Source organism: Arachis hypogaea, chromosome 18 (genome assembly GCF_003086295.3).
Source record: "Arachis hypogaea cultivar Tifrunner chromosome 18, arahy.Tifrunner.gnm2.J5K5, whole genome shotgun sequence".
In the NCBI taxonomy this organism is placed as follows: Eukaryota; Viridiplantae; Streptophyta; class Magnoliopsida; order Fabales; family Fabaceae; genus Arachis; species Arachis hypogaea.
Window position 1 is genome coordinate 11,327,928 of NC_092053.1, and position 15,350 is coordinate 11,343,277.

At 36.0% G+C, this 15,350-nt stretch overlaps 1 protein-coding gene across 1 annotated transcript; it reads right to left on the reverse strand.

Annotated features, from left to right (window-relative positions):
* Window positions 1–8,069: 8,069 nt before the first annotated feature.
* On the reverse strand, window positions 8,070–8,807 carry LOC112769568 (uncharacterized). Its single transcript, XM_025814075.1, has 2 exons — window positions 8,454–8,807; window positions 8,070–8,411 (listed from the first exon to the last, which is right to left on the reverse strand). The coding sequence occupies exons 1-2, from the start codon at window positions 8,805–8,807 to the stop codon at window positions 8,070–8,072; spliced, it is 696 nt and encodes a 231-aa protein (XP_025669860.1).
* Between the last annotated feature and the right edge of the window lie 6,543 nt (window positions 8,808–15,350).

Consider the following 15,350-nt stretch of genomic DNA (forward strand, 5'->3'; position numbering starts at 1 on the left):
AAGATTCACAAAAATCAGAGATTATTAGAGTTTGTTTGAAGACGAATTCTATTTCTTTTAAAAAAAGAATTTATTTTTATTTAAAATTCGATTCTATAATTTAAAATAATTATAATATTTAAATAAAATAAAATAAAATTTAATTTTTTAGTTTAGAATAATTTTTATATGAATTAAGTTTTTTATAATTTTATTATTGACAAAGTTATTTTATTAATTATTAATAAGAATATTTTTGATATTTGATATACTAAGTTTAAAAGGTGTGAGAATTAATTTAAAAATTAGATTTTTTTTAGTCTGATTTATAAATAAAAAAATAAAAATTTTTAAACAAATTTAAATAATTTATTTTTAATTATTTAAAAAAAAATTAATTTTTGTGTGAATTCTAATTTTTAGCCTTCTAATAAAATTCCTAGTATTTATTAGTAGTGAAAATGAGGTAGGCGATGCATGTATCTATACCAACTACCAAGTAATTAAGATTTGATTATTTTCCTTATGTACCCCCTTAGTGCATGTAAGTCCTTAATGGACCTTTTTCTAGTAATGAAATCACTATCTTAAAAAAAAAAAAAAAAAAAAAAAAGATTTGATTATTTTCCTTCCTTGTATCGCTCTAAAAACGCAAATTTTGGATTGACACCGAAAGGTCCGGGCAGCCAGCATGCGCAGTCAAATGTTAATTTAATTTCTAGCTATAACGATATTTTTTAAATTTGTAATCAATAATATGGTTTATTGTAGTAATAATAATTTGAAATATTTTATGTTAACTCCAAAATTGATTCTACTTAAACTTGGAAAGTAGATATCCTCAATTCAAAAATATACTTAGTTATGTTAAATCTTAAATGTATTCTTTTGTCATTAACTTAGTATTCTTGTGAGATTCAGACTATGAATATCTTATCAATTATGAAAATATACATCTAGCACAGTCATGTCAATTGACTAATCGATCTATTTTTAATTAAGCAGGTTATTTACCAACACAAATTGATACAGATGAATGAGGGTCTATATTCCTTAATTATTTTTCTCAAATTTAATACTCATAAAAAAATAAAAATAAAACTTACTTATTTAGAAGAGTCATCCATTTTATTTCTGTAGTATCCAAAAAATTAATCATTAAACTTTTAACATAATAAATACTCTGGTACAAACAAAAAAAAATTAACCAGATTATTTAAAAAGAATTTTACTTACCAGAACACTGATAAACTAAAATATCTCTTGCTCTCCAAAAAGTATAATATGTAAACATATTTAAAAAAATAATTATTAATATAAAATATTTATTAAAATACAAAATACATATTAAACATAAATTAAATTATATATATTTATATAAAAATATATTACGATTGATTTTATCATACAAATAATATTTTTTTAGAAAAAAAAAAAAAAAACTTGCTCATAAATTAATAGTTATCTAGATCTAGAATTCTAGATGGATCGTAAACTAATAGTTATCCAAATGGATCCTAGATGATTTAGAGTCTTATTCACCTAGTAGCTAGATTTGTAATATCTAAGCTTCATGAGACCATATGGAATCAATTCATATATCTTTATTTAGTTAGTAGGTTAAAGTTTTGGGTAATGAAAAATAAAAGTACTATCCGTACATTAAAATTAATTAATAATATATTTATGTATAAATATATATAATTTTATTTAAAATAGGGTAAAGTATACTTTTTGTCCTTGAAGTTTGACAAAAGTTTCAAAAATATCCCTAAGTTTTATTTTATTTCAATTTTGTCCCAAAAGTTTTCGATTTGCATCAAATATACCCCTAACGACTAATTTTTCAAAAAATTTAAGATCAATTCAACAATAATTTCATAAGAACAACCCTCAACACAAGTAAATCAAGCATAATTTTCATGCATTATTGTTAGATTGGTTTTAATTTTTTTGAAAATTTAGCTGGTAAGGGTATATTTGATGCAAATTGAAAATTTTTGGGACAAAATTGAAATAAAATAAAACTTAAGGATATTTTTGAAACTTTTATCAAACTTTAGGGACAAAAAATATACTTTACCCTAATATATATTTTCTATTTATAATTGATTTTGATAACTAATTTTAGTATACATGTAACATAGTCAAATAAAAATATTAAGAAATTAAAAATAAATAAAATCATAAAAAAACATAATATTTTGTCTAAAATCATACTTAAATATATATACTAAAATTAACTATCAATATAAAATACACATTAAAATATAAAATATATATTTAAAATATATAATAACTAATTTAATAGTTAAATTTTAGTGTGTAAATAACATTTTTATTTCTTCCAAACCATATATATGTTTTCTGTTTTAATTAGTGGTTGTTTCTTCACAAATTGTTATTCGTTCTAACAAATAAACAAATATATCTTCAATAGCCATCACTTTTGAGGGTCTCATTGCATTGGCCTTTTGTTTTATGGTTGAGATGATTATTAAGGTCACAAGAGGTTCATTGTCGTTACACATTAACAACTTATATTAATTTATAGCGTTTGCTAATTTCATGCATGACTAATTATAGTAGGAAAAGAAAAGATGAACATAAAAATAAAACGTTAACTAATTATTTAATTCAAAAGAATAAGTAATTAATAATAAGCAACTCATTGGATACCATATATCAAAGGAAAAAATAATGGAAGTGTCAAGATCACTTGTGGTTATGTTCTTTAGTGCCATCATCATGGTTGGGTCTCTTCTTCCAAACAATATTGAGGCACGAACGTCTTTTATCACATATGGAGTATTGAAAAGGAATATTGCCCCCGGATGCAGCCCTAAAAATCCCTCCAGCTGCCGTGCGCCGGCACCAGCAAATCCATATACTGATGCCACAACAAATAAATCACTTACATAATCAATCGTATATAGTTTGTTGTATAGTTCATCAGTGTCACCATTGTTATGTAATGTTTGTAGATTTAGAAGTGGGATGTTTAGAAACATCTAATATGTTTTAATTGTGAAAAAAACCTTAGAGTTTGAGTAGCAAAGTATGTTATAGCATTGATTATGAAAAAATATTTATTCTGAAATAAACATATTTAATTTGTGTGCAATAGTAAAATCCAAACACGACGTATCATATTTTATAGGTTAGGGTTGGATATTTATATGTGTATCATTGTTACGTTCATACACTCTCTTAGGGTCAAAATGCGTCAAACTCATAATCGGTAGGTTCACTCAATTAAATTGATAGATTTTGCTTCTACATCGATTTAAATTTTGGATTGAATAGACTGAGAATTAATCCAGAAAAAAAAAAAGAGTTAAACGAACTAATTTATAGATTAAACGAACAGTTTATTTTTTTTTTTTTGTGACTAAATAAGGAAAGAAACAAAGCAAAAACTATTCTAAATCCGAGCGGATGATTCGTTGGAGATCAACACCAGGCTCAGACCAAATAACATGATTAGAGTTATTCTTGGCACCATATTTAGCCATCTAATCCGCAGCTCTATTTGCTTCTCGGGACACCCATTCAACGTGAACAAGCCAAGGACGAGATAAAAGCTCCTGAATCTTATGAACCAAATCTGTTACTTCAGATGGATACCCACTTGTAAGCTCATACAAGATGGGCAGAATGTCAAGGCAATCTGTTTCACATATAATATCCCTCAAACTGCAATCCCAAGCTAAAAACAGCCCCCTCCAAGCAGCAAATAATTCACATCTGATTATAGGCCAAGGGGGAATGCTTCCAGAGCAGCCCGAGATCCAATCTCCCTTAGAATCTCTAATAATACACCCAAATCCCGCTAAATTTGAATCCATATACAAGCTTGCATCACAATTAACTTTAAAACTATTGCCTACCGGTGGTTCCCAACACAGGCAATTTCGGAGAGACCTAAAGGAATTGCTTCGATTCCTGTAAACCTGTAAGTCCTTGGCGGTAATTCTGGCCAAGGCAACAACCTTATGGTCTGTCCAAGGGTTGTCAGTGTTGAATATGTCATTGCACCTATGTCTCCATACCCACCAAAGTCCTGCACCAAAGGACGCCTCATTGTTAGCCAAGGCCTTCCGAAACTACTCTTCAAGAGCAGTACCAGCCGTCGAGTTCAGGATACTAGGATCCAACATATACCAGATTGCCTTTGATCGTTCACAGTCTCTAAGGCAATGCTCCATAGTCTCCTGCGCCTTGTTACATCTCTTACACATATCTGAAGAAGCTAAATGCCGCTTGAATCGAAAGGTCTCAGTTGGTAGAGCATCATGTAAGCTAAGCCACATAGTAAATTTGAACTTCTCTGGAATGTTTGTGTTCCACAACCAGTTCCAATTACTGTTGGCATTCCAATTTAATGTTTTCTTTAATAACCATCTGTAACCCTCCCTTGCACTATACTTTTTTGTTGCTGCAGGCCACCACTCCCACTGTGGCTCCAACTCAGTCAAACTAGGATATCTCAGACCACAAATAAACTGCTTAATCTCATGCGGAATAGGCGTGGTAAGACTATCAACCTCCCAAGACACCCCTTTCCACAAGTCAGCCACCATGAAATCTGATTCAGAAATATGTACATAAGGAACAAGGTTGCAAAGCTTACCAAAAGGAGTCCACTCATCATACCAAACTGATTTGTGGACATCTCCAATATTCCAATGAAGCCCTTCCTTGAGATGCTCATAGGCACTAACAATGTTCTTCCAGGTAGCCGATGAAGAATTTCTACTGTTTCCGTTCATACCAGATTGATTCCTGAGATATTTATGCTTCAGAACCTGCACCCATAACTTCTCACTATTATTTAGACAATCCCATACCAACTTTCCCATAAGCGCCATGTTAGCACAGGAAGTATCCCTAATACCCAATCCTCCTGCCTTTTTAGGAGTTATGGCGACCTCCCACCTGACCAGAGACAGCCCTTTTCCAGTCACTTGGCCTTTCCACAAGAATTGTCTCATCAAGGAATCAATTTTATTACATGCATACTTCGGGAGAAGAGAAATTTGCATTTCATAAACTGGGATAGAGGCCATAACCGATTTAACAAGACAAAGCCTCCCTGCCTTATTCAGTAGGCGTCCTTTCCAACTGAAGAGCTTTCTCGAAATTTTTTCAATAATCTCCTGAGCCGTCTTCCTGAAAGCTCTGGCATGACCGATGTTAATTCCCAGGTATTTACCCAAATCATTGTAGAACCGGATGTTAGAGACCCCTGAGAGAACCTCTTTTCTCCTCTCCGACACCCTCTTGGAACACTGGGCCTTTGACTTATGAAGATTTACCTTTAAACCTGACGCTCTAGAAAACAAGTCCAAACAATGCATGACCTCTATTACTTGAGCTTTTGATGCCTTACAAAAAAGCAAAAGATCATCTGCAAACATCAAATGAGAGAGTCGTGGTCCATTCCTAGAAACCGCAACTGGGTTCCACAAACCTTGGGAAACTCTATGAGAGATAAAGCAGGCAAGCATTTCCATACAGAGTACAAATAGATAAGGAGACATAGGATCTCCTTGCCTCAACCCTCTCTTCGGATTGAAATTTTGGAGCCTGTTCCCATTCCACAAAACTGCCAACGAAGAGGAAGTCACACAATTCAATATAAGATTAATGGTAGCCTTTGGAAACCCAAACCGGACCAAAGTAGCTTCCAGAAAACGCCAGTCTACCCTATCATAAGCTTTTTCCAAATCAATCTTGAATGCCATGGTCCCTTTTCGAGACTTGGTGTTCCTCATGAAGTGCATAATCTCTTGAGCAATGATAATATTCTCTGTGGTTCCTCTTCCTGGAATGAACCCTCCTTGCAAAGGACCAATGATCTCCGACAGGAAAGGTCTGAACCTGTTAACTAGAACCTTTGTGACAATTTTATAAATTACATTACATAAGCTAATAGGCCGAAACTCCCGTAAGGAAGAGGGAACTTCCACTTTAGGAATTAGAACAATGAGAGTATCAAAAATAGCCGCATTCAATGGCTCACCCTCAAAGGCTCGCTTGACCAGTCTACACACATCGTTGCTAAGAGAGTCCCAGAACTCTTTGTAGAAAATTGCTTGAAATCCATCTGGCCCTGGGGCTTTAAATGAACTCATGGTCATCACAGCTCTTTTAACCTCTTCAGACGTCACCGGTTCCACTAACTTTTGACAAGCCTCAGTACTAAGAGACGGGCAAGAAAAAGGCCCCATGGCGTCCAAGTCAATATCCTCCCTTGTAGAAAAGAGCTTTTGAAAGAAAGAATTTGCCGCCATTTCTAGAGTCGTAGTCTCCGTGGCCCAAGACCCATCCTCCAAAAATAACCCATGAATTTTGTTCCTCTTTCTCCTGATAACTGTCTGCAGATGAAAAAATTTTGTATTTCTGTCTCCACATCTCACCCATTGTTCTCTAGATTTTTGATACCACAACAACTCTTCTTGAAGAAGGACAGCATTCAGTTCCTGATGCAAAACTTGCTCTTTGATCCTAAGCTGTTGATCCTCCCGACTTTCCAGAGTAATCTGAACGTCATTCAAAAGCCTCTCCAACTCCCTTTTCTTAACAAAAATATTGCCAAAAACCTTTTTATTGAAGCTAGTTGCATCTTTTTGAACCTCCAACAAATATTTGACTACATCCGGAGCTCCTCTATTCCAAGCTGTATCAACAACATTCCTAAAAAGAGGATGAGTCATCCACGCAGCCTGGAATCTGAACGGACGATGGCCCTTGGTAGCCCTCTTTGCCATCTTGCACCTAGTGAATAATGGGCAATGATCAGAGTGAAGGCGCGCCAGCACCTCAGTATAAGCCTCCGGAAACATTAGTCGCCAGTCCTGGTTGATGACTGCTCTATCAAGCTTCTTGGCCACCTGCACCCCACCTTTCACCTTCCTGTACCAAGTGAATCTTCTCCCAATAGCCCCCATATCAAACAGCCCACAATCCTCCAATGTTTCCGCAAATTGTTCTGCTCTGGCAAGTCTAAATTGCCCCCCTCTAACTTCACTCTGCAACAAAACATCATTAAAGTCCCCTAACACAATCCAAGGTCCGTGGATCATATTAGCAATCCTTGTCAAGTCACCCCACAGTTCTTTACGCCGATGTATATGCGGATTAGCATACACCGCACTGCAGTAACTAGATGTATTGTGATTTCAAAACTGATACATTGATCAACTACATCCAATACTCTCACAGAAATATTTGAATTAGAACATAGAACCCAGATACCCCCACTATGACCATTAGCCTCAACAATACCAACACCCTGGTAACCTAGATTATTCCAAAAAGATTTCATCCTCTCGAAAGCAATATGGTTTCAAACAGAATGAAAAAAGTAGGATGAAATTTATTCGCTAACTCCTTACTATGAACCCGGGCCAATTTATTAGAGGCACCTCTAATATTCCAAAATAGAAAGCTTAAATCTAAATAATCCATAAAACAATTTGTATTGTAAAAAGGACCAACCTCAGCTGAAGTCCCTAACGAGATGATGAAGATCCACCATCATATCTCCCTGAGCCTTGCTTGTCCTTGTCCGGTTGTTGCCCGGTTTGTCTGTGTCCCTCCACTGACAACCCTTCCAATTTGCCGATTTGCTGCTTGCTGGTGTCGCCAAGGCAGTCCAGAGTCGACGGCGAATTCTGCAAAGAAGAAGGGCGCAACCTCTTGTGTCCGTTTTTGATAATGGCAGTGAAAGTCGGCACCGCAACGGAGACAGATTTGTCCTTCACCCCTTGCTGTTTAGAAGATGCCATGCGTGCCTTAGATCCGCTAACCGACCCGGTCTTCACCCCTGATTCGGCTGCTCTCATACGTAGCCCAAAGTCACGGTTCTGGTCCAATTTCTGATTTGAGCGCACCGTCATTTTATCTTTAGATGTTTGTTGGGCTTTGTTTGATTGACTCAATTTTCCTCTCCTTTTACCGCTGACTTTGGTCCAGCCAGCCTCATTTTCCAAATGTTGGGACCCTACTTCCTTCCCATGCAACGTATCATCTAATTCCTCCCCAATTTCTGCAACTATCACTGACTCTTTGGGATTGCATCCAAATTAAAAAATTTTCTCTTTTAAAGCTTCCTGTGGCTGCACCACCCGGGCCGCCATCTCGGTCACTGATGTTTCCTTTCGATCCACCCTTTCCGAATCTATTGGGGTCATTCTGCAGTCAGTTGCTGGATGCCCGAAACAATTGCACTTGTCATAAATAAGGTGTAAGCATTCATACTCCACTTTATATTCAAACTCATCGACTATCACACTCCGGACCACCGGCAAACCAAGATTAATTTGCACGCAAGCCCGAGCAAATTTTTCCCTTTCCGCCAACTTAGTAGCCAGATCCACCTTGACTGGTCTTCCCACAGCAGAAGCGATTCTCATCATGGCTTTATCCTGATAGTATCATATGCTCAAACCAGAGATTCGAATCCAAACCATAGTCTCCCCGAAAGTGTCCTCACAAGGTTTAAAATCCGGTGTCCATGGCTTGACCGCAATATAGTGACCGAAGATCATCCATGGCCCCCCTAGTAAAACCTTCTCTCGATCGTCCATGCGATCAAATTTAACGAGGAAGTATCCAAAACCCACATCCAAGATTTCATATCCACCGGTGATCCTCCATACCCCTTTCAATTTGTGAAACATGGCCGTGTAACTAAGGTTTTTTCCAAGAACCTTAATCACAATTGCTTCCTTGTATGGTTCAGAAAAGATGTTCCTAGCCTCTTCGGAGAAGCAAACTCTTGGAGGCATAGGATCTCCTTGTTTTCCAGTGACCACTGCCATGGAATCCTCATCTAGAGCTTCAGCCCGATTTATCCCTGTGGCTACCGTAGAACCAATAACCTTGTCACGGAACGAAATCTTGGAAGTCACCCTGGAACTAAGGTCGCCCTTACTTGATCCCTCCTTCACACCTGATGCAAACCCTCCCACACTCTCCCCCTTATCTCTTTCGATGGCATGGCCATCTTCTTCACCGTGTTTCACCCTCAAACGCTCTCTCCCGCTCTCTCCTTCTCTCATTCTCTCTGAGTACGGAGTATGTACTCTTTCTCTGCTAGGGTTTTTTTTTCTATTAAAAACTCACCTATATTTTAACGAACAGTTTATTTATTTATTCTTTTTACATTTTTTAAAAAATAGAATAGAAATTTTACTAATATTTTCTGTAATTCGATTCAAAAATTCGATTTATTGACTAACAAACACAGTTTGTTTAAAATTATTTTATTTAAAAGTGATTTTTTTGTTAAAATATTTTTTTTAAAGTAAAGAGTCAATAGACCAATCTATTTATCCATTAAATTAACTATAAATGGTCCAAAATAAAAATTATAATCTATAAATAAAATAAACTTAAATAAAATAATCTATTTAACCCACCAATTTAAATAAACCAACTATCTCTGTTTTCACAAGTCTAATTAGTCTAGCAGTCTATCTCTCCCTCTTTGGTTTCCCATGTCTTTATCCAACTTTCAATTCTTGGAAATTGGAATTTAACTTTGAATTTGGACAATATTTCATGGAGTACAAGGTTGATGTCCTTATCCCTCTCCGTATATTCACTATAAGGTTACATGGCTAAGGATTCGAAGACTAAGGATTCGATCGTCTGGAACGTTTGGACTATTAAATGGTTTTAGAATAAAATATGTTTTTTAAGTTATTTTAATAACTACTAAATAGTCCTTTTTTAATTTTAATTACAAATTAACTCCATATATTTTATTCGGGCCTGCTACACATACAAGTTTACAAGTTTACAAGTTTACAAGTTGGCCCAGCCCAAATAGAACTCATGCGCATAAAGAGAGATAACATGGCGCGTCAAAATCACGCGCTCAACACTATAACCGTTACGTATGGCAGACTCTTCCACTTCTCAAAGCGCTTCGAAAACAAGGAAACCCTCCCATTTTTGAGCGAAAATCAAAGTTCAAAATATACAAATCGTTGTTCAAAACCTCCATCAAAACCCCATCAAACTCTCCGTGAAGAATCTGAAGAAAAAACAAAGCAACAATACTCAACGTAAGTTCATTAAGATTCCTGTATATTTTACTTTTCTTCTACGTCGTTCTTCTAGGGTTTACTATTATTCTTGCTTCTTTGTTACACTGTTCTAAGTTCTACGTCGTTCTTCTAAGTTCTACGTTGTTCTTCTAAGTTCTACGTCGTTCTACGTTCTTGTTCTAAGTTCTCCTGCTATTGTTGTTGATTTTTGGGGGTTTATTCCGTAGATTGGGGGTGTATACTGCTTAACCTTGTAATGTGGCTTGATATTGAAGCATGGTTAAGTGATATCTGACTGATATTTATATGGATGTATCTGAATAATATCTATGGGTGTATCTCACTGTTATCAATGGGTGTATCTGATTCTTACATATGGGTGTATCTTACTGTTATCAATGGGTGTATCTGACTCATATATGCGTGTATCTTACTGATATCTCAATTAATTTGATATTGAAGCATGTTTGAGTGATACCTGACTGATATATATGGATTTATCTGAATCATATCTATGGGTGTATCTCACTGTTATCAATGAGTGTATCTGAATCATATCTATGGGTGTATCTTACTGTTATTAATGGGTGTATCTGACTCATATATATGGGTGTATCTTACTAATATCTTTGGGTGTATTTTTCGTTTCAGAGAAAATGGCAGCAAGAAACCAAACAAAAGACCTTAAGTGTGCCACACATCTCCTGAGTGATAAGTTCAGAAACATGACTGAGGAGAAGAAGGCAATTGTGAGGGATCTCGGATTCAGTGGGTTGATGCACATCCCACCACTAAGGGTGGATCACCAACTCTTAAGGGAACTGGTAAACAACTTCAAACTTGGGGAGAACAGACTGAAAACAGGATATGGTTCTTTCCAAATAACACCAAAAACAATAGGTGATGCGCTTGGCATCAATGCAACAGGTAACTAGCTCAAAATTATAGGTGTATATTAAGTTGATGCTTGGGTGTATTTAAGGTTGATGCTTGAGTGTATTTGAACCGACTTTGATACTTTGTTGTTTTTCTTTTTGTAGGAAATCTGTTTCCTGAGAAAGTTGAGTATAAGAAACTTTCTGATGATGACAAAATAATTTTTAGAAGATTCCAGGGTAAGACCCTCAAAAGTCTTACCGATGAAATGATGGAAATCGGCGTTGGCAACGAAGAGGAACGCCTGATGTTCAAGAGGATATTCATCCTCTACATACAGATGGCGTTCCTTTTACCAACGATGATAAACAAAATATCACCCATGCACCTGGCCCCAATTTTTAAGATGGACGGCATATCGGAGAGAAACTGGGGGGGGCATGTTTTGACCTTCATGATCAAGGGCATCACAGACTACCAGGAGAAGAAGAAGAAGGCAATTGATAGCTGCCTCTTTGCCCTGATGATAATATACTTTCATCTTTCAGAAAACAAAGGCAAGAAGAGGGCTGAAAGACCACCAAAGCCTTGGATTGCCAACTGGACTAAGGAGCAATTGGTGGAAAGAATGACTGCAGAAAGAGAGGAAATTTTGGTAAGTAAACATAATATGTTGCTTGTATTTTATTTACCTAAATGCTGCTAGCTAAAATATCTAATGTTTCAGGGGATTGTGAAGATGGCGGAGACAAGAGCAAGAGAAAAAATGAAAAAAAAAGAAAAAAAGAAAAAAAAACAATAAATCAAAAAAACAAAAAAAAGGAAGGCGAGTCCAACATCGTCTTCGGAGACAGAAACAGCTACTGACAGTGACACTTCTACCTCTGAGTCTGAGACTCAAGAAGACTCAGAGGATTCAGGAAGAAAACACCCCAGCAAAAAGGGGAAAAAGTAAGTACCATACTTAGGTGTAATTTCTTTTTCGAGTTGGGTGTATTTTGTTTCGCAGGGAGAACCGAGCTGACCTGCGATCGACAGAAGGTCGCTATGTGTCGTCTGAAACGTAAGAAGCTTTATTATTTAATAAAATCTTGTTATCATGATTTGGGTGTATTTTGTGGAACCATTTGGGTGTATTTTGTGGATCAAGTTGGGTGTATGTTGTTTACTAAGTTGGGATATTAAGTTTGTTGTGTTGGGTGTATATTGTCCATTCGGTTGGTTGTATCTTGTGCATTCATTTGGGTGTATTTTATACCTGTATCTTATTTTGTCTGAATAACATGAAATCTGTTTTAGAATACCGGCTGTGAACTTGGGAAGTGATGGTCCTTCCTCTCAAGGGCGCACAGAACAGAGTAGTGTAAACCAGCCGTCACAGAGCATGTAATTTCTCTTTCAAATAACCGTTACTTTTGTTCTTCTATTACCCTTCTACTTCTAATTCTGTATATATTTTTTTTAGAAAAAAAAGCCTTTTATTATTTTATTCAAGAAAAAAAGGCAGGAAAAAAAAGCAAAAACTGCAAGTGTGTAAGTTCTCAAAAAAACAAAGCCTGTCTTCTTTTTGAATTGTTCGGGTGTATTTCTTGAATTTCTTTGGGTGTATTTTAGGTTGAGTCCGGCTGATTCGAATATGATGGTTGTGAGGGAACAGACACCGTCGGATGTGCTTGCAGTGTGAGTTTTGCAAGAATATTTCAACCTTATAAGCTTATTATTTTCAAAGGCGTTGTTAACCTTTCATTTTTCTTCTTGTTTAAAGTCCCGATTCAGGTTTTTGTGCCGGCATCCCAAACAACTACTGAGACAGATTTTGAACCAACCCCTATGCTACAGATTGAAGGGACTACAGAAACGTAAGAAATAGTATTGAGTGTATATTTGTTTAGAGTTTGGGTGTATATTTGCTAACAGTTTGGGTGTATATTGTTCCTGATTAGTTTTTTTTACGCCGTGATTAATTTTTTGAAACTGTGCAGCACTCCTGAAACCCCCAAACAACTTCACGAGACCACACCCATGCTTCCCCCAGCTCCAACTAAAATGTAAGTTCATCAGACTAAAATCAATCTTTGCTTATCATCCGTATATTCTTATTCTTATTCTTATTCTTATACATGACCAGACGCAGAAGACGCTGCTGCCCTGTTGATGATGGCACGGACAGCATCCTATGTTCCTAAAACAGATCCAGGGGTGCCATCATTCAGCCTTGGATTGACTGATTCAAGCCAGGAGGGGGCGTCAACGCAGGAGACAGAAAGGGCAAAATCTCCAGAATCTGCAAATTTGATAGAACAATTGGACGATTTGGTCCAAAAAATAGCAAGCAGTGCGGCGAAGGGAAAAAACAAAAGTCCACAAATTCAGAGGAAGACTGGGGGAGAAAGTTCTGCAAAGTTTCAAACTCCTGGGGGATTATATCAGATTACGGATGATATGAAACAAAAGTGCTACATCTGGGGGACGAGACTGAAGGAAGATGCAGATGGCAATACTAACGAGTATGAGGAGATGTGCACTCTGATTGGCCAAGGAGAATACATTTTGATGAGAATGCACCTTGTATCCCTCCAGGCAAAAAGTGATATAGAATCTCAGGTAATATTAGAATAACATTAATGTTTTTACACCAAAGTCAATTGCAATGCTTATTAATGTAAAATTGATTTCGGCATATATTTCTAGATTGTATCTGCCATCTGCCTCATCCTCAACCAGAAAAATGAAAAGAGGTTTCAAGAACAAATATACTGTCTCCCCCTCCCCCGATATTGTGGTAAGTGTTACTTCTACGAACTTTGGGTGTATTTTTTTATTGATTTGGGTGTATTTTTTATGTTCAATTGGGTGTAAGTTTAGTATTTCATTTCTTGCAGAGCATGGCACTTTCGGATCACCCAAAGGGGGAATTCATATCACCGAAAACGAAAAAGGAATTCAGGGTGGAAGCCTACCCGAGTTTCATTCCCTTCATAGATAGAAAAAAATTAACTTCGCATCCATATGTAAGTTTTCGTTTGCTAATTTTGTTAGTATGCTTATTTACTTATATGCCAAATAAAATAACACACTGTTGAAATGTGGCAATCCTTCAGATTTTTGCTCCTGTTTGCCACTTGGGGCATTGGTGGTTATGGCTGATAAATACAACAAAGCGGAAATGTCATATACTTGACCCGCTACACAAAAAAGCTCCAAGCGATGAGAGAAAAAAGGTTAATAAATTCACTGTAAGTTGCCTCTGTCTTCTTTACTTTAATATTTAGGTCTATTTCGTTAGTTGTGTTGGGTGTATATTGTCCATTCAGTTGGGTGTATCTTGTGCATTTATTCGGGTGTATTACTAATTTGTTTTGCTATTTAAGGAATATGTATTTTCAAGATTGATAACATATGCCGGCGGGGAACCTCTGCAGAAAGGGGAGAACGAGAAGAAAATTAAAGCATCATATGTTAAAATATCAGGCCAAAAAACAAGGTATAAATTTGTGAGTCTGAACATTAAACTTTTGTAAATGAGATTTGTAATTTATTTTCTTCGTTTTCAGCTATGACTGCGCTATCTACGTTATGAAGTGGATGGAGTTAATTGAGCCGGAAAACATCAAAAAGGGGAAGTATGAATGGGATAATTGGCCACAGGTAACTGTCTTTAGAACTATATAACTCTGTATTACTTTACTGAATTAATATTGCTGTTTAAACAGAATATACTTTTTAATTGTAGGAGGATGTGGACCACTATAGAGTGGAGTATGCTTCCCGGATACTATTCAGTGAGATGAATAAAGAAAGAGATCGGGCAATTAGAGAGAGTAGTGCTATAAGGCTGTCGAAGCAATCCTCTGTATTATTGAGTCTGTTTTGTCAGATTAATTCTACTGATATAGAAATTGCGTAATCCAACTGCTGGGTAGTTTGTAAATTGAACAAATGATGTAAATATTTGCCATTTATCAACAACTTCTATTCCATGTATATTTTTTCCCATAGTTAAACTATCTGTGCTGGTAAACTGTCTGTGATGTATTCAAAAACTGTATTACAGGTGGTAAAATATGAAGGAAAAAATCAAGGCATATATAAACGCAAATTATAAACTGTTACACCCAACGCAAGTCTAATAATACACCCAATATTGCATAAAATATACACCCAAACTGTCTGTGCTGTATTCAAAATGTATGAATTACATATACTAAAATATGAAGAAAAATATCAAATCAAATATACACCCATAACCTGCGAATTTTTACAGCTTTTGTTCTATATGTATCTATATATGTGTCTATATGTAAACTGTGAATTAACAAAAATACACCCAAAAGAACAGTGCTTTTACACCCATATTCTATAAAACTATACACCCAAAGAGTTATCCCCTGCTGCTGGTACCCTGAACTGATAATTCATAACGTGTCCTTGATA

Coding starts and splice junctions, on each gene's coding strand:
- LOC112769568 (XM_025814075.1), bottom strand. CDS start 8,807: ATGGCAGTGGTCACTGGAAAACAAGGAGATCCTATGCCTCCAAGAGTT. Junction 8,412..8,453: donor ACACTTTCGGGGAGACTATG/GTTTGGATTCGA, acceptor TGATACTATCAG/GATAAAGCCATGATGAGAAT.